Source organism: Doryrhamphus excisus, chromosome 1 (assembly GCF_030265055.1).
Source record: "Doryrhamphus excisus isolate RoL2022-K1 chromosome 1, RoL_Dexc_1.0, whole genome shotgun sequence".
NCBI lineage: Eukaryota > Metazoa > Chordata > Actinopteri > Syngnathiformes > Syngnathidae > Doryrhamphus > Doryrhamphus excisus.
The window spans coordinates 7460837-7480516 of NC_080466.1; the positions used below are offsets into that span (position 1 = coordinate 7460837).

The following is a 19680-nucleotide window of genomic DNA, read 5'->3' on the forward strand; positions in this document are numbered from 1 at the left end:
AGTCACTCGATTTTTGGGAAAATGTGACGCTAAGAGAGTTTGGAATGTCACCGATTTAGAGACAAACTCGCCAAGTTGTCACTGGATTGACGAGTGGGTACAGTCAATCAGTTTGTTCTGCCAGGGTCATTGATACGGAAACAGCTTCTCGGCGGTCTTCAGCTTGAATGACCATTTTCCACTCGGTCCTAGTGCCTGGCTTATAACAAACAATAAGAGGCGGTAATAAACAGCCATCCATCGACTCATTTTGATTGGCCCACCGAGGAAACTCCCAGTACTCCAAATGCCAATCCATCCATTTATATTCTGAATTTTATTATGCTTTCCAATATAATAAACCTTCATTGTAATACTAACCTATAAAAATGGTTATAGATGGACACAATTATTGACTTTTGGAATGTCTAAGGGACTCCACAGCAAAAATACATAAATAAAAAAAGTTATACACACATTTTCAAAAATATATACAGATACTGTACAAATAAATGATGTAGATGTGCTTCATATAACACATACGCAGTAAAATATTACAACCTAGCACTAGGAAGTGAGGTCAAACACATTTTCATTCACTATTCCAAAACATTACTATCATCCAGCCAGTCACAATAAGGTTTAAATTTTCCTAAAGTCAGGGGGAGGGGAATATTGTAATATATTAAAAGTACAGTTGCACAAAAAATTAACATAAAAAAGAAAATATACATGACTAACCTGCGCATGGAGACTTTGCTTGTGTCTTGTTGTCCCTTGTTGTTGTAAACAAGACAAATGAGACGAGGAGAAGCATGGGGGGGGGGGGGTCGGAGATGTGGGTAGAAGAATGGCATTCTCCTGATTCCTGCACACTGAGACTCCACTGTATTACTCCCACTGTGCATCCTTTAAATGGGCATCCTGGGCAACAGCATACATGCTCATTTCAAGTCATTAAAACGTTTCTCTCCCTAAAACAAATCCACAAGAATGAACTACTTATTTATTTTTTTATGTGTGAACAAAGGAAGCACATGATAGTTTTTTGACACTCCCACCGTTAGGCACACAACATCACAAAGTAGAAACAATGGAGAGAAAAAAAAGATTGACCAAATACAATTTGGACTCATCTCTCTACAGGATAAAGAATACAAATTATTCCAATAGTTATGTATTGTTTTACTAATGTCACTACTACACTGTTTGGCCGCAGTGGCGAGAACAGTCCACATTGTGCCAACACTCCTGACTCGCCATCATCATTGCACAACATGAGTTACACTTACAAGGTAGATTAAAAAATAATGCTTATTTATGACTGACATATGGATTTAACAATATTTATTCCTGTGGTTGCTGTTTTCTGCACTGCATCACACTGAGAAGTGCGTCAACGATTTGTTCCTCTCTCATGTCGCTGAACACGGTAACCAAAATATTAGAAGCAGGTCTCAGGGGAGTGCGGTTCTACACCACTGCAAACTAGAACCACAATGATAAACATTGCTGTAATGTATGGCTGTGAAACAAAACAAAAAAAACAAGCACAACTAGAAATACACGGCTGTCGAAAATGTATCTGATGGCGCATCCTACAGGTGTTGGTACTGTACATTCATCAAATAACTTCTTACTATTTCTTCCAATCCTTTTTGCACTCCCTTGTTTTATTCATTCATTCATTCATTTTCTACCGCTTTTTCCTCATGAGGGTCTTTTGGTCACCAGCCAATCACAGAGCACATATAGACAAACAACCATTCACACTCACATTCATACCTATGGACAATTTGGAGTCACCAATTAACCTAGCATGTTTTTGGAATGTGGGAGGAAACCCACGCATGCACGGGAAGAACATGCAAACTCCACACAGAGATGGCCGAGGGTGGAATCGAACCCTAGTCTCCTAGCTGTGAGGTCTGCGCGCTAACCACTCGACCGCCGTGCCGCCTCCCATGTTTTATATAGCGGATAATTAGTTGTGCTTGCTTTTAGCATGATACAGCCGCATAGTAACAATGTTATTATTAGTTCATTACAGTAACTGTAATTTATTGACCTTCAAGCTACATTGATTGACACAATTTTAGAAACAGCTCTCAATGTGATTGAAAGAAAAAAGTATTAAAGTGCGATTCAAATCTGGTAGATTTGCTCCTAACTAGATTGTGCAGTTGTACACAATGACGTGGTTCTCACTTCAACAATGAACTACACGACTCAACACCATAATACAAGAAAAGTGATTGTCCAAATACAAAATGCATGTAAAAATTGGCACAGGTGAAAAGATGGCATTAAAATGCTTTCCATCAAACCTCCCCAAAGGCCATTGTGTCCTCCACAGTCTCATTAAGAACCCATCTGCTTCACTTTTGTTTGAGTTCCCTTAAAAAAAAGCAAACACACTACAATATGGTCAGGATCAGAGAAAAGTTGTTGTGATGGAATACGGCTTAACAGAATATCCCCTTAATGCCTCCTCCATCGGATCATATGAGAGCATCCGTATCGCCGTCTCTGCAGTTCACGCTGGCCACCAGCGGGCGATGCCGGACGCTTTTGTTGCTCCACATGTGGGTGTCCTGCTGCCCGGGCTCTAGAAAGTAGAGACACGCTCCGAAGCCCACCAGCACCAGGATGGAAATCAGCAGATAGAGAGGAACAAACCAGTCCAAGAACAACCACGACATCGCGGCTCTCGCTGGGAGTTGGAAGCAGCAGAGGATGAGTAGACTTGAAGAACTGGCTGGATGTTAGATGTAAAGAGAATTACTCCGTTGTGCTACTTGAAAAAAAATTCCCGTGCATATGTGCAGACTCAGCAATTAAATACCAGGACTTTACATGCAAGTATTTTAAAAATAGACACAAAGCATGCAGAACAAGAGCGAACAAACACAAGACCTTACCTGTGCGTCAAGGTGTGCAATGCTCACCCGATGACAGTCTAATCCACGACAACAATCCAAACGGAGTTGTGTTGATCTGTTGAAGCTCTCAAGTATTTCATGCAAAAATTAAATATGCCCCAAAAAAAAAGACAGGTGCTCTATGAGAGGCACGAGAGACAGATGCTGCATGCAGCTTCATCCTCCGAGCTCATGGCTCTGACGTTCGAGAGGAGGGGTGGGGTTGCTATGACAACACCCCTGCTCATGACAGAGAGGAAGGGAGGGAGTGGGAGGGAAACTTATATAACTATAATCGGCGTGTGTGTGTGTGTGTGGGATGAGAAGGGTGCAAGCCCTTCAGATGTCTTCAGCTTCTTCAGCTTGCCGCGTAAAATCAATTCCACTCCATTTAACACCGAGGGCCATCACATAGCTTATGTGACATGGAGAAGGAGGGAGGAGGCGGGCTGTGTGTGTGTGTTTGGCGGGGTGGGGGGGGTGTCATATCATGCTCTGACTGAAGGCCGCCCTCAGTGTTGATTTATGGAGAGAAACTCCAGAGTAGTCTGCAGAATTATTGTTGTTGTTATTTCTCACTCTTCAGGAAAAAAAAGAAAAAGATCAGCACAAACGACGCGAGGAGGAAGTTTGATGGCTATCTTTAGCTCAAGTAACTGATTCATGAAAAGCAGCTGGATGACAGGAAGGCTTGTGTATAAACAAGCGTATCCGATTCTTCAATGGTGCTTGTCGGCTTCTTCTTCGTTATTGCTTCAGGCTATATCTGGTCTGGGCATCCAAACTAGGAATCAAAATTTTAAAATGTGAACAATACCGGGAGAATTAGCAATGTTAGTCCTGGTTCCAACAGATGCTCGTGACTTGATGCACAACCTCAATTCAATAAGCTGAGTAGCTGTTTTACTCCGGGATTCTCCAACAGCACAGCCACCCTGGTTCTACCATATCTTACTTATTGTGTGGAAATATGGGGTAATAACTATAAAAGCAATCTTCACTCGCTAAATGTACTGCAAAAAAGGTCAGTAAGGATAATTCATAATGCCGCCTACAGAGAACATACTAACTTATTTCTAAAATCACATACTTAAACTTGCTGATATAGTTAATTTTCAAACAACTAAAATAATGCATAAGGATAAAAATAACCAATTACCTAAAAATGACATCCAATACTTCTCTACAAGAGAGGAGAAATATGATCTCAGGGAAGAACTACATTTGAAACACTTATATGCTAGGACTACGTTAAAAAGCCATAGCTTTTCAGTATGTGGAATCAAACTATGGAATGGATTGAGTAAGGAAATCAAACAATGCACAACGATGAGCCAATTCAAGAAACAATACAAGCAGTTGATGTTTGCTAAATACAAGGATGAAGAGTCTTGAACCAGTCATGATGTGCTATACATATCACTATATTGACACTTACTATGGTACACATTATGTCATTGGATGGTCATATCACCTCGTACATCGGTACGTGGTGCATTATTTAAAATAAAACAAAACAAACAAAAAAAACCTTAAACTGTATTATGGAAAACAGGAAGTGAACAAATGTAACAGTTACTGATTGTAAAAGTACCAGATGGAGGGGTAGGATTTAATAAGCTTTGCTTCTTCCTACTCCTTTTGGACATGTGGAACTGTGAACTGATTATGTGATGCACTCAATTGTAATCTGATGCATGTTCAAATGAAATAAAACCATTACCATTACCTTATGGAGCAAACTTTTTGGCCACTTTTCTTGTCTTCTTGTCATTTGGTGACGACCCAAAGCTCATGATCTATCTGAAACTGATTTAGAGGTGATACATCCAGGTTGAGGTTATGCCTCCTTTGTCAGGTGGGCATTGTGAACCGCAACGATCCGTTGAAAAACTCAATCATTACCACACAGACAAGAAGAGCCTTCAGTCATGAAGGATGCCCGCCGGCAACATCTCGACATAGTCAGCTACCGTCTGACGCCCCTGCATAACATGAAGCTCCATTGTTCCATTGAATGAAAAAAACACCTCAGATCATGATGGCACTCCAGGTGGGACCTCCGTAACGTTGGAAGCCATCAGCACTGTGAAGGTCACACTTTTCCTCATCAGAGAATAAAACTTTTTAGCACTTTTCACTGTCCTATGTTTGGTACTCTCGTGCAAATTCCAAACGGCCAATTTTGTAGCAAAGAAGACAAGGCCTTTAAAGATGCTTTTTGCTCTTAAAACCCTTCTCCCGGTTGAAGGTTATTAGAGTGCACTCAGCACCAGTAACAGCCTTCACGTGGGCTGAGGATCATCCCTTGTCTTGACAGATGCCCAACTGGATCCTCCAGCCCAGGGCTGGTGACATTGTTGTGGGCCTACCACTTGACTCTTTGTTCCATAACCCTCAGGCGTCCAACCTCAGCAGCAATGTGTGATAGCTCAACAATCTGACCGCGTTCAAAACGAGAAAGCTTTTCTTGCTTTTTCCATAAGCATATTTTGGCACTGTTAATACCTGACAGAAAATAACTAACTAAAATAATTAAATACACATTTTTGCCAAGATTTTATCTTTAAAGGCTGTGCTCTTAAATCAGCTGACAAACAGCCTATTTCACTTTTGGTTGCTATAAATGGCTTGCTCAAAACACTTTTTGTCTCATTCCCATTTTTTCATTTTGAAGCTCTCCTTAACTGTGCAAAATATAAATTATTGCAATTTTTTTCTCCAAAATTTTAGATTAGTAGTGTATTTTGACAAAAAACAGCCTCAGTTTTGTGTCATTCACGTTTCATACTATCACCTAAAAGTGAGTATGGTAATCATTCATTAATCGCCACTAATATGTCGCTAAGAGGGTTTGGAATGTCACCACATTTAGCGACAAAGTCGCCAAGTTTGCAGCACGGGTTGCAGCATGGCCATAAATGATTAACAGATTAATTAATTAAAAGTATTTGCTATAATCTGTGGTACTGGCTATACTGTACTGTAATCAAATAATTTCAACAATATATAGACATTAATACAAGACTCCCCCTGTCTATTCACATGAGTGGTAGCCTGCACGACAATTGGCGATGCCTCAATTTCAAGCTTGAGGTGGCTGCTTTAAAGTGTGCAGGAAGACAAAAAGATGAAGTAATAGGACGATTGTGGAAGTTTACAGTGTTTCTGTAAGCCATATTAATTTCTGCTTTGCTTTTCATTTTTTTCTCCTCACTAATCCTCCAACAAAAAAAGCATTGGACCAATGAAATGTTCTCACAATAGCAGATCAGCTGGTGGAAATTAAACAGGGACAAAGCCTTTTGTTTGTTGGGAGAATGGACTTCTCCAGTTATGATCAAATACTCCAGGGATACTGCATGAGGTACACCTGCACAATATTCATTCATTCATTTTCTACCGCTTATCCTCACGAGGGTCACGTGCGTGCTGGAGGTTATCCCAGTTGTGTGGCCTGCACGCTAACCACTCATCCACTGTGCAGCCAGCTCCAAAATAGGTAGAATGAAAACATTTCAGGATTTTCATTCTCTCATGGAGATAAATTCATCAATCAAAATAAACACACAAGTGTAGCTCTACCACTGCAAACTACAACCAGAAGAAAGAACAATTCAATGAATATCTCTCTAAGAATTACTATAATATGTAAAGGCAGCTGTGTATCTAGTGAAATGTGCAGTGAGCAATGCAGTACAACAGGAGGCTCAAATCCTTGACCGCATCTCCAAACATCAAAGTATTATTGTTGCTGGAAGTAAAAACCTGGCCCACGAGAGCCTGATGTTGCTCTTATTTTTTTTCAAAGAGACTCACAGAATGAAGCCGCGGGTCTCTGGAGAAGACAAATCCTGCCAAAGAGATGCAGCGCCAGCATATGAGGGAGGGCTAGCAAAAGGGAGATTATTTCCTGTAAGAGGACTAGAGGAGATAAAAACAAATTCACCCTTTTCACTTTTACAAGCCCTTGCTCTAAAACAGAGTGAAACTTAAAGCCATCAAAGTAAAAGAAAAGGATGCTCAACCATGACACATTTAACACTTTGATTGTATTTTCTTCAACAGCTCGAGGTCCCATAAAGGGTCATTGGATCATTATCACTGGTGGAGAAGTGCAGCACTTTCATGCAAGTGTAAACAATTCATATTTAATACAGTCATCAATTTAAAAATGCATCTTTGAGCCATCGCTGATAGATGAAAGATATATTTATCTAGCGCTATTTTATCACGCAGGGTCCAATTTCATTTCAGCTCAAGGTTTAATAGCTTGTGCTCTGCAATGCAGTACTTTCTCTTACACTCCATTATAAACATTAGCTTTACAGATGCCTTGTCTGCTGTGTGTGGATACCTACAACACAGGGACGCTGAAAGATGGGAGGGGGCTTAACCTCTAGGTGTGTGTGCGTGTCTAGAAATGTGTGCGCCAGACATTTTTCATACCAACAACAATGGCTTAATTAATTCTATATTTGATGGACATTTATCAGGATGTTATCTGGCTCACTTGTCTTTTAAGTCCCGCCTTCTCTGCAAAACCCCATACCTTTCCTCTCCCAGGTCAGCACATCCCTCCATCCATCCTTTTTCTATGCCGCTTATCCTCAATAGGGCCGCAGGGTATGCTGGAGCCTATCCCAGCAGCGGTACACCCTGGACTGGTTGCCAGCCAATCACAGGGCACATATAGACAAACAACCATTCACACTCACATTCATACCTATGGACAATTTGGAGTTGCCAATTAACCTAGCATGTTTTTAGAATGTGGGAGGAAACTTAGCTTAGGAGCGTTATAAGGAGCTTGGAGGCAGGTTGTGGGTGGAATCAATTAAACTCTATGGAAAAGCTGCACAAAGAAGTGCAGAATCTGGAAGATCTAGAAAGCTTTCTGTGTGGGTTATCGTGTGTAGCTGCTCTATAGGAGTCCACAACTCAATATAAAACGCCGAAAATGAGCATAATAGATCCCATTTAACAGCGAGGGTGCTTAGGAACTTCTGAGTAGCACTGAAGCCATTTCAAAATACACCTAATGATGTCCATATCAGTCATAGTAAAGGGAATTACAGCTTCACACTGATACCATGTGCTACTTTTATTTCATGAGAGGGAAAAAAAAGGTTTTATTTAAGTGTGGCAATTATTTATTCAAATGGAATTGAATTTAGAATTTATGAGAATATGATATTTAACTCCAGCTAACTTTGCTATGGTGTGGGATATAAAAATAAAAGGATTCCAGGGCTCTACGTTAAAAATCAAAATGACTTGCCCATGGGGAATCCTTAAGGTGAGAACTACTTGCCCGAACTTGCCCCATGTAAAATGAAAAGACTGCCATAATGATATCATATATCAATATATGCTGATAATTCATCAGATAATAGTACTGATGCATTGTATTTGGAGGAATGTCTGAAAAATAGTGTAGATGTATGTTAACATGGCAAGCCATGATACCTTACACATGGTAGTCGTAGTAAGCAGTGATATTTAGAAGTTGTGCACCACAATGAAACATTTGACACATTTGTGTACTAGTAAAGTGTTTTTAATCCAGAAAAAAATGCTCAATGGTCAAACAATAATTTGTGAAGCAAAGGTGAGAAAAATACACAAGAGAAATGAAACCGCTAGATTTTGTAGCTTGTGCTAAAATCAGCACTTGGTATTGGATCTAATGGGTGGTGTTTCATTGTGACCACTTCAAATTGTCACAGCAATGTGATTCACTCACCTTTGCCATCATTTGATTTGCTGCCGCTAATAAAATACTTGTTTAGGAGGCACTGTTTCATCACTTTTTGCTGTTTTCCTTCAGAAGTTGTTGAAGAATTAGACGATGTTGGCAGGGACGCCATGATAGATGTTTTAGTAGTCAAACGATCGCTGATTGGTTGATCGCGAATAAAAACGGGTGTGGGTAAAACGCGGATTGTGGATTACGGACCGCGGTCTAAATAAACGATTCTGATTGGTCCATTTCAAGATTTGCAAGGATTGGTTTGCAAATTACCACCGGAATTACACAGTCCGTGTTTTACCAACACCCAACAAGAACCGCTTTAAAAAAAACTATTGGCAGTATGGCATGCTAAAGTGTACTTGCCCGACGGGAATATTAATGATTGGATTTACTTGCCCCAATTTTGTTTTAACTTGCCCCGGGCCATCGGTACATCGTTATTGTCGAGCCCTGGATTCTTCTTTTCACATACAAGTAAAAGAATTCATGAAATGTTGACCTGATTGCTAACTGAGCAATCATATTTTCCTTAAGCAATTGTTTCTTTTTATGTGCATGAAAATTGTGAGGGGAATAAAATATTTAACATTTAACCTGAATTGCCAAACATGAACCATCTTGTGACAAACCTGACACCTAAAATCAGTACCTTCACTCAACTGGATCAGTCATATTTTGTCAAATATTAAAAATACAAGTTCTTATCTTGATGTAAAACAATAATTCCTATCATTTCATACGTAATTTATTTTTCAAGTAAATCGGCACCATAAAATGAATGCTAATTAGGAATTGCAGCCAGCAGAAAAAGCTAAAATTTTTCACCCAGAACCAAACACATAAGCAACAAACTATCAAAGTTAAAAAAAAAATAAAAAATAGGCCAAACAATTTGCACTGGTGTGTGATTAACAAGCGGAAAGCTACAATTATGAGAATGACTTTAAATCATTGTTTTCTAATCGACTGCAGCACTAATAACATCCCAGTGGCTTAATAAGTGATTGGATGTCATCACATTAGCAAAGTATGAAAAAAAAAAACACTTGGGTTGGGTGGACTATTTACAGTATATGTCAGTGTGGTGTGTACATTATGGGACTCACCTATACGTTGTAACCTATGATGGAGACTTTGGTCCGGTGGAGTCCTGTGGGAGATCATTAAGAAAACACATTATTTAACCAAAGGAACACATCTCCTTGTTACATATAATAGTTACAGTAACTGTCTGAGAGCAATCATTAAAAAAACTCTCACCAACCAATTAAGTCACCTACAGAACAGGAAAGTGTAGAACTTCATTGTATGTGATTCAATTCCATTTGTTTATGTATGTTGCAGCATCCTCAAAAATCCAAAAACATTAATAAGTAAGACTAAAGTTTACGTATTTCTTTTAAATAACAGTAAATCTGGTTTTCTCCGGGTACTCCGGTTTCCTCCCACATTCCAAAAACATGCTAGGTGAATTGGCCACTCCAAATTGTCTATAGGTATGAATGTGAGTGTGAATGGTTGTTTGTCTATATGTGCCCTGTGATTGGCTGGCGACCAGTCCAGGGTGTACCCCGCCTCTCGCCCGAAGACAGCTGGGATAGGCTCCAGCACCCCCGCGACCCTCGTGAGGAAAAAGCGGTAGAAAATGAATGAATGAATGAACAGTAAATCCATTTTCAAAACATTTCAAAATTGTCTATATTTTATGGGATTTTAAAAAGAATTGAGAAGGCTTTTTTAAGGCTTTGAATTGAAACTGTAATTTTAAGACTCAATGGATACCTTTTTTATGGCTCTGCTACTGTAAATAGAAGAGATGTTTCACAAGCATACATCCAATTATAAACTCCTACATTTTTCTTGAAGGGTATTCAAAAGGCCGCTTAAAATAACTTGGTAGTCATGCATGTTTTGTTTCTTTACACAGTGATAACGCCAATTGCTGGCATGACATCCATATTACAATGTTTTTGCAAATCCGTTTGAACAAAAATTGTTCTCAAAATGTCTTTCAAAAGAATCTAAATGTGTGATTCTCACTCCAAAAGCTATGGGACCTTAACAACACTTTTTAAAGGCTGTAAGATGAGGAAAGCGTAATAGGGATGCAAAAAGCTTGCGATGCAAATCAGAAATCCTCCACAGACTGGTCCGGCCAGACCACCTCAGTAATATGCAGGCCCTGAGCCACAAAGGGTGCTGCTTCTTTTCTTCTACTTGTTTCCTTTTGATTTATTCATGCAACCACTGAAATATTAACGTCAGGAGACTTCAAAGTCGGGCGGGCTGCCACAGTGATTTGAAAGGTTGCTCAAAGGCAGCAGGTGATATAGCAGCTTCAGTCTTCTCAGGTTGTGCAAGTCAACTGGACAGACAAAAAAATTGGAATTCAGCAGGCAGGAAGAATAACCAACAAACAACAATAGAGGCTCCATAGTTTGAGTGTATTAAAGAGCTTGTCCAGCTGCAGGGTCTAAAATGTAATAACTACAAATCAAAATTGCAATAGCGTATATGGAATTATACCTTCAGGGACAACATAGATTGTTTAGCAACAAAACTAATTGTGTACTTAAAGATACCATAAAGCAATACTCTACATTCAAATTTATTAAACAGTTAAACATTCAAGTCTCCACTGCAAGTAACATGGCAACCAGTAGATGAGAAGTAAGGTCTGTTTTATCAAATGTTGAAATAAGCAGTATTATGTGTTCTTCCTACAACTTAGGAGACAGTTCGTCTGCTCTGACAGAAGATGACAAGACTTTGTTGTGGAGGAATTCAGACACCATCGGAGCGACAACTTCAGGGTTATTCAGATGGACGTGATGGCCTCCTTGTACTGTCATCACAGAGTGCTGTGAGGGAGGAAACAAACAAAGGCAAAAGAAGGGAGCATTAAGCCAGCAAGGCGATGTTTAACTTTCATGTGCATCTTTTATCTCATCCTCATTAGCAGAACTTGACCAGACTCCACTATGTAGGTTACTTTATGAAACATTCATCTTACACAACACTGCTGCTTTTTGCATCTTTTCAGCCGCCTGTCTGACTTTGTCTACTTGCTTGTCTGTCACCACATTTATATACACTAAAAATACTAATTATTGCCTGAATGCTTCTTATAAACACTTAAATTAGGTTGTGTTTTTTAAGGATCGAATTAACAATAATTAATAATTCCGCGGACCGGAAGGCATTGCAAATAGTAGTGAAATCTGCCCAACGCATTGCCTGAGCCCCACTTCCTGCCATCGGGGACATCTACAGGAAGCGTTGTCTCAGGAGGGCATCACAAATTGCTAAGGACTCATACCACCCAGCGCACAGACTGTTTGCCCTCCTACCCTCAGGGAGGCGCTATAGGAGCTTACGGACAAGAACCACTACTTACATCCCCCCGCTGATCTATGCCCCCCCATCACTTCATTGCAGTATTGTACATATTACTGTTATATCTTGTTGCATTCACAGATCATACTGTTTATAATTTATAGAATCTGCAATAGCCATACTCTAGTCACTTCATTGCAATACTGTACATATTACTGTTATTATATATTGTCACATCCATACTGTACATACTGTTTATAATCTGTATAATCTGCAATAGCCATATTATAGTCATTTATATCCCTGTACATATCTGCACTGTATTATAGTCATAGCCTGTTTGTAGATCTGTCCATTTTTCTGCATTTACTTACTACTAATGTACTTATAAAAATTGCACTTCTGGTTGGATGCTAACTGCATTTTGTTGCCCTGTACCAGTGACATGAGCAATAACAATAAAGTTGAATCTAATCTAATCTAATCTAATCTAAAACACATGTAGACTAGCAATAGGAAACAAGATCACGTTTGCATGTGTAAACAACAATCAACATAATTAAATGAATGAGAACATTGACCACAATTGCCCATCACAATACCATGTTCAAGCACAAGGTTGTCCATATGCCTCCACTGTTGAGGCGGCTGATTGGAGCTGTGCCCATAAGGTAAGGCCGTTTAGTATTGCATTCTGCATCAGACTGCGTATATAGTAGTTATTTTCTGTCTCACTCAGTCTGCAAAACTACATTCAGGCTCCCTCACTAAAAATAAAGCATAAGCATGCAGGCTTACCTAATTTGCATGAACACACTTACATTTTGGCATCTAAAGCCCTGCAGAAGCGCTGATGTAAATTTCTTTTGATCTGCTTCTGCAAATATTTTCTCAAAGCCTTGATCCGCTCTGTAAAAAAAAGATGTAGATTTTCACTTTTGCAATGTAGTAATACAATAATATAGAATATATCCACAAACACAGCAAATGGGGCTGTTGACTGATTAATTCATATCTTACAGGACCACCAGAATTGAGGCTTGTATCCTCGACTGCAGCTCCAGACTCTGTTCCAAGCTGATGCGAGCTATGTTTTTCTTCATATGAAATAAAAGATAACATACTTGAATGCATGTAATATCTATAAATGACAATAAATGAGGCAGTGCAACCTACCAGATTAATACGGAAGTCACGTGAAAACACAAATCCTACATGAGAAAATCAAGAAATGCAGTTCAAGATTCATTTAGGATGCAAAAAAGTAGAAAATATGTCAAGACAAACCTCCTTCAACTTGAACAAGACCACGTTCTAAAAGGTTGCGGGCAGACGCCTCAGACAGCATCGGGTTTGCAGCTAACAATCTTAGACCAAAGAGAAAAAGTAAAAGCTAGATAATAGAAAAAAGTATTTTGGGGGGTAAAACTTACAACCAAAAACAGGATTTACCTCTCAACTGCTTTCTCATAGGTGTAAACTCTCTCACTCTTTTCAGGATTCTTTTCAAACTCAATCATATCTTCCATCCCTTTCCGCATCACTGTGGACAATTCTTTCTGAAAATCATGTTGAGACATGAGGGTATATTTTATTAGAATAGATTAATAAAAAAATGACAAAACTGAACACGCTCGATCAAGTAACACCCACAGTCCAGTAATCATCCATTTAGTGGTAAACCATTGAATTAGGAACACTATTCCTTACCAAAAGAATGTTCTTATCCACTGCCGGCAGTTCTGAAATAATTCTCAACCTTACACAGTATGTAGTAATGTACTCCAATTCCTCTGTTTTGTCAAGGGAGAGGCTGACCCACATTTGTGGCAGTGTAATACTTCTGAGATTATATTCCTGTACTAGAAAGACAGTGAGGCAGCACAGTTTTTCCGGTTGAAATCTGCTATTTGGAAAGAAATAAAAGAGAAAGTAACGGTGCACAAAACCACTGACTGAGAGATTGTGAGTATTTGCTGCCGGGTGAGGTCTTGATAAGATCCTGTGTGTACTCATACAAAGGTCATTTGCGGTGCGAGATCCTCAGTTTCCTCTCATATCTGGACTGTATTCTGTCTTTTTGGATGACATTTTGAACTAAAACACACTGAGAACACTAAATATATAGCTATTGTTCTGTATTAGTCACTGAAATAGCCACAATCCGACATTTTGTTAGCAATACCAGTGTTGCCATATCAACATAATCTAACCAGGGCCGTCAAAATCAGGAGTGTTGGCCCTTGTCACATAAACACTATTACCAATGAGGCGGTTTTATTTAGCCAATCAGACTTCAGATTCACCTCCCATGACCACGGCATCACTTTTCCATCCTGTAATTAGTTGATCAAAGCAAAACTGTTCAACAAGCGACGTTACGCCCACAATGGCTACCCTAGGAGGAGGAATTAACATCTCTGGTGGGTTGATGTATTTTACTGAAAAGGTTTTATATTTTTGTCATGTTATTGGATAAATATTGATTGTGAACTGCTACAGATGATGCTACAAGGTTATGTACATGTGCCATAGGGATCTGATTGGCCTTAATTATAACAAAAATTTTGAAACAGGCAACACTGCAAATTAAAAGGTACAGTAATTGAATACAGAAGAATGTTTTCAAAGTGTGAGACTGTTTAGGCGATATTGACCATAGTGTACATCACAATATGTTTGGCATGTATCATGATATGACGATGTAAAACGTTCTAAAATTTAAATTCAGCAAAATCTTGGATAAAAAGCTACAAACCTTAAGCCATATAATTAAGTACACAAATTGTAAAGCACGTGTAGAGTATTTACTGCTAACAAACTGGCTAACGTTTCTTATGGCATGTCAGCCTCTGCATATATTGCTACTAAGTCTTCAACAAACTCTAATGCCTGTGCTTGTGATTAAGGAAGATGTAGTCACCCATGCAATTCCAACTGCATATGTAAGATATTTATGCAGTACTTTAGCAGTATAAGACATTTTCTTATCATTGGAAGAATCTCTACCGGTATATAAAAAATATCGCCCAACAAAAGTAACAAACATATTTTCTATAAGTCATGCTTAAAGGCAAAATGAATAGATTTTTTTGTTCTTACTGTGAGAAAGTAAACTGAATCTGGGGTGAGCACAAAAAGCCACAAAATATGCTCAAGAAATATGTTTTTTTCGAGTAGCAGGGGAGGCCGCGGCCTCCAACTGTATTATATTCTCTGAAGGGAGGTTTACAAGGCCACACTTTGAAAATCACAGGACTACAGGAAAAGAATCACAGAAAGTTTAAGCAAAGAGGTGACAAGTACTGATACAAACTTTGTGATCCCGGCTATCTCAATCACTTTGTATCTGACATCATTAAAAATGTTTACCGAATCTGTAGGTAGGAATCCGTAAGAGTCCAGCAACACGACAGCCTCCACCATCTCAGGAAAAAGAGCACTAAACTGCAAATATTACAAGGTGGGTCAAGTATTCAAACCACAAAAAAGTCAAAAACAAACATTAACCAAAAACATTAAAGAGAAGAGCATAGAGTTGTTGACACTCGCTGATTTAAAAAAATATATTAATAAATGATCACTGTAGTTGAAAACGGCTTATTTGTAGTAAAATAATATGTATTTTTGATCAAATTTAATTACAATTCTAACTCATTCCTGGCCTAAATTTAAGCATCAAGAATAAAATGGTGACTATGTGACTTTTATTTCATATCTTGATGGCTCTAATAATGTTAAAAACCATACTTCTACTTAAAAACCATAGATCGTAAACAGGTTTTCTATGCCATAACTATGAAAAGAGTCAATTTATTAGTACTGAATCCTACTGAATTCACTTATCGCAGTCAGTCTGGAACCAATTAACCATGATAAACGAGGGACAACTGTAATACAGCAATCCCTATGTTTATCATGGTTAATAGTTGGTGATTAAATATCCATCCATCCATTGTCTATGAGACTGTCTAGGAGCCTGGTGATTAATCATGATTAATTCATTAGAAAACTGATTGACTTGATTAAAATCTTCAATTAATTTGACAACACTACCAAAAAATACATAAAATCTGGTTCAATATGGATATATTTCTTAATAATCATGGATCGTATTCATCCACAAAAGAGCATGATTTATCAATTACTATATATTTCTAAAAACCATGATAAGAGTGAAGCCATGAAATTGAAACTGCAAAGTGGTGCACGTTGACCACTGAAATCAGTGACTGATTTTTACCAGGTTAGACAAGCTCTGCTTCTTCCTACTCATTTTTTGGACATGTTAAATTATTTAAATGCAAACTTGTGAAATGTGTATTGTATTCGGGATTTTAATTGCGCTGTCTATTTCAACATGTTCGCAATAAACCCTCAAACAAGCAGTAAAAGAATACACGAACAACTCACCATCCCAGCGATATTACCACCTGAAAAACAAAGGGGGAAATGTGGCCATTTACCGAAGAGCAATACTTAAAAGGATGTGACTTTCAGTACAAGGCTATGCTCACCCATACTGTGGGCCAGGATGGAGAATCTTCTCCAGCGGAGAGCTGTGGGAGTTAATTTCACAGATCATCAGGCAGGCACTGCATCTCATCAAAGAACTACATCCTAGATTGGTTTTACTTGCCACGGAACATCAGGGTTTGTAAGCACGACTGGACAATGTGATTGAAATCAATAAGAGGCTATTAGACATTTTTTATTTTGCTAATCAGAGGGTATCATGGGATAACAATTGCATGCAAATGAGATTGAATAGAAACAAATAAAGAATCTGTTTCCACATTAGAGTATCAAATAACAATTCTTTTAATAACCGATTAATTGGTCGATTAAATTTTTGATTAATCAATGAATCTGATTTTTAAAAAACATTTAATATTTCCTCCTCTTTCTTCAGAAATAGAAGATTTGAACTGGCAGAGCAAATAAGTGCACAAACACCAAGTTGATGTGTGAATATCTGTTAAAATAATGTTAAATACTAAAAAACAAACAAAAATTTTGTCAATTAACTGGGTAAACAATTTACCTTTGATTAGACATCTTATATTCAGAGTAAAACATTTGATGTATTTAAACATACAATATGACTCACCATCAACAACTCTGCGAATATCAGCCACATAAGAAGAAAAGGCGTAAAAGACCCCAGGAGGCCGATGTGACGAAAGGCCGTGACCTGGCAGGTCCACCGCCACATATTGGAACGCTGGCAGGAAGTAGAGAGCAAAAGAAGGTTTAGCATCAGCAGATGAAACTAAAGAACAGTACTAATTGTTCTGCTTTAGTTTAACATAGTAGCATTAAGTAGTTGTCAGGCAAATATATCTCACCATCTCATTCATCCAGGTCAGTGTACTCAGGGCATTGAATGATCGCAACTGGACAGTGTGACTATACAGTATGTGTATGTTTATGTCTTTGTTTTTCATAGTCTGAATATTCAAAACAAATATGAACACAGCAAGTATAAGTTCACATGTTAGCTGACAAGATGGCTGACCTTTGGGTAGAAGTGGAATAAGAGTGTTGAAGCTGCCACAATTGTCAGCCCATCCATGCAGGCACAACACGGGACGGCCATCATTAGGACCCCAAATTTTACCTCGGATTTCTCCCCATGGAACCGGTAAAGAAAGTTCTGGACAGAGAAATCACCATAAGCCTGATATAGCCTATACAATTTCTTTCACTCGAATTAAAATGTGTTTTCTATAGTTTCGTACTATAAACAACAACCGTTAACAGTCGTTTTGTTAAGCAGTCAGTTAAGTTACCCGTTTGTGTCATTGCAGCGGTCGACAGGTTTCTGACGTTTTTTAAAACTCTGAGCATCGGGAAACACTTACAGCTTTGCACAGCACACAATTTATTTAAGCCGCGAAAACGCTGAACAAAAACAGAAATTTAATCCAACTTGTGAGTGAAATGTCGCTTTCGCCCTTTACTGTCGTTTTCCGGGTTTCGTGTACCTCGTGACATGAACCGAAAACTCAATTGGACACACCGAGATGTGGGGCTAAGGTGCGGACCAATCAACGATAAGAAGGAGGGCTAATCTTTTTTTCAATGTTATGCTTTAGTGCATTAATATTATACATTATCGTTATCATATATTATTACAAATTGTTTCAATCACAACTGATCTTCATTATATCATTGTAATATCTATAAGATTCTATAGAATCTATAGATTTCTGTCTTGAGGTTTATGAGCTGCTATCTACTTTACTTTTGAGTATTTGGTGCTTTAAAAGCCTGTAGGTGTAGCATCCAATTATCAACAGCATTAGGTATTGGAAAATCAATACTTTATTCTTTTTAGATTAGTGTAATGTGCTCCTTTGTCGCAGTGCAAAGCCACTTTCTGTTACTGTTAAATTTTATTATTCTATTTAATAATTTTAATGCTCCTATATGAGTTTTTTATAACCCAGTAGGATAATTTACACAACCTCACCATGAGTAGGTACTGTGAGTTTAACTGGATTAATCATTTTGATATTAAAATGTCTGTTTTTTTGTTTGTTGGCTGACGTTAAGTTGATTAATATTACAAGGTTGTTTGAAGCAGAATTATATTTGCTGTCCTTGATGCTTGTGCTCATGAACATTTTCACTGCACACCATACCGCTACATTGAGGTCAAAGCTTTGCTAATGTATTCATAATGAGTTTAAATGCAATGCCTCATGGCTGCTGGCCATTAAACGTAACTCTGGAACAAAAGGATAATAGTCTTTGTTTTTCTCATCCTCTGCCTTTGAATTTTCCTCCAATTAGCTTTTATTCCCAAGCGTTTCTAATCTTTTCCACCCACATAGTTTATTTCCTTTATATCCTCAGGTCATGGCAGACTTGAACTGACATGGTTCTCAGGTTCTGGGGTCCAGTAGAGGAAGACTACAACACCTATGGAGGTGTGGTTCTGACTTGGTTATTAGATTTCGGAATAAGATGCAGTCCAGGACAAACCATTCGACAATAGGAACTTACAACCGTTTCTTTGTTTCCACAGTTTACACGCCGAGCACCACAATACCCAGAAGCTGTGGCCCAAATTTGCAGAAATTCACGAGGCCAACCTGGCTGGGAATTCTGACATTTCTGCAGAAATTGGGAGAGCTGCTGAAGGCTAGAGGGTAGAGCCATGAAACACAAGATATCCACCAATAACTTCAAGGTACTTGTATGAGTGACAGTCAATATGGCTTGGTTTGCACTTGGTGCAACCGATCTTAAGAGGTTATTGCTATAAGGAGAAGGCTGGGCTTGATAGCAACAGGCTATGAAAAACGTGGTGGGCATCTTAATGGCTGACAACGAGGCCATATACAAAGGGCTTGGCTTTACAGGCTGAGGGCCATTTTGAAAATATGTCAGTCTTTGGGGTTTTGAAAATCTCTGACACTTTCTGTGTCCTCTGAGTTACTGTCTGTGTGTAACGTACGTCGGTAAATCTCACTGACGCTTTTAGAGTCACGCTGGACATCGAGTTGACAGCTCGGGCTTTTAGGAAGCACTTTCGATGGATTGTGGTCGAGCCTCAGGCATGAACAGGGACAGACCAGACAGGTTAGACAAGTACAGACAACCATGAGGACACAGCATAGAGTCTAGTATGATAATAATAAGCAGTATCATCATTGTAAGGGCAGAATTGTTTACACAATT

At 38.7% G+C, this 19680-nt stretch overlaps 2 protein-coding genes across 2 annotated transcripts; one reads left to right on the top strand and one right to left on the bottom strand.

Annotated features, from left to right (window-relative positions):
• Nucleotides 1-8403: 8403 nt before the first annotated feature.
• Nucleotides 8404-17993, bottom strand: serhl (serine hydrolase like). Its single transcript, XM_058046556.1, has 13 exons — nucleotides 17784-17993; nucleotides 17510-17647; nucleotides 17102-17215; nucleotides 16509-16550; nucleotides 16405-16424; nucleotides 15364-15438; nucleotides 13444-13550; nucleotides 13279-13358; nucleotides 13168-13202; nucleotides 13012-13088; nucleotides 12813-12900; nucleotides 11380-11516; nucleotides 8404-11020 (listed from the first exon to the last, which is right to left on the bottom strand). The coding sequence occupies exons 1-13, from the start codon at nucleotides 17839-17841 to the stop codon at nucleotides 11017-11019; spliced, it is 975 nt and encodes a 324-aa protein (XP_057902539.1). The 5' UTR covers nucleotides 17842-17993; the 3' UTR covers nucleotides 8404-11016.
• mb (myoglobin) lies at nucleotides 17169-19564 on the top strand. The gene is given in 7 exon segments (XM_058085929.1): nucleotides 17169-17355; nucleotides 18853-18942; nucleotides 19025-19117; nucleotides 19119-19148; nucleotides 19150-19189; nucleotides 19266-19281; nucleotides 19284-19564. Coding segments are annotated over 6 exon segments (330 nt in total). The 5' UTR covers nucleotides 17169-17355; nucleotides 18853-18874; the 3' UTR covers nucleotides 19367-19564.
• The last annotated feature ends 116 nt before the right edge of the window (nucleotides 19565-19680 follow it).

Bases quoted from the DNA above. Each gene is read 5' to 3' on its own strand.
- serhl (XM_058046556.1), bottom strand. From the start codon at position 17,841: ATGCTCAGAGTTTTAAAAAACGTCAGAAACCTGTCGACCGCTGCAATG. The intron at 17,648-17,783 runs GTAACTTAACTG...TTCTCTGTCCAG, and splicing joins CGCTGCAATGACACAAACGG to AACTTTCTTTACCGGTTCCA. The intron at 13,551-15,363 runs GTAAACATTTTT...CATGATTTTCAG, and splicing joins GATTCCTACCTACAGATTCG to AAAGAATTGTCCACAGTGAT.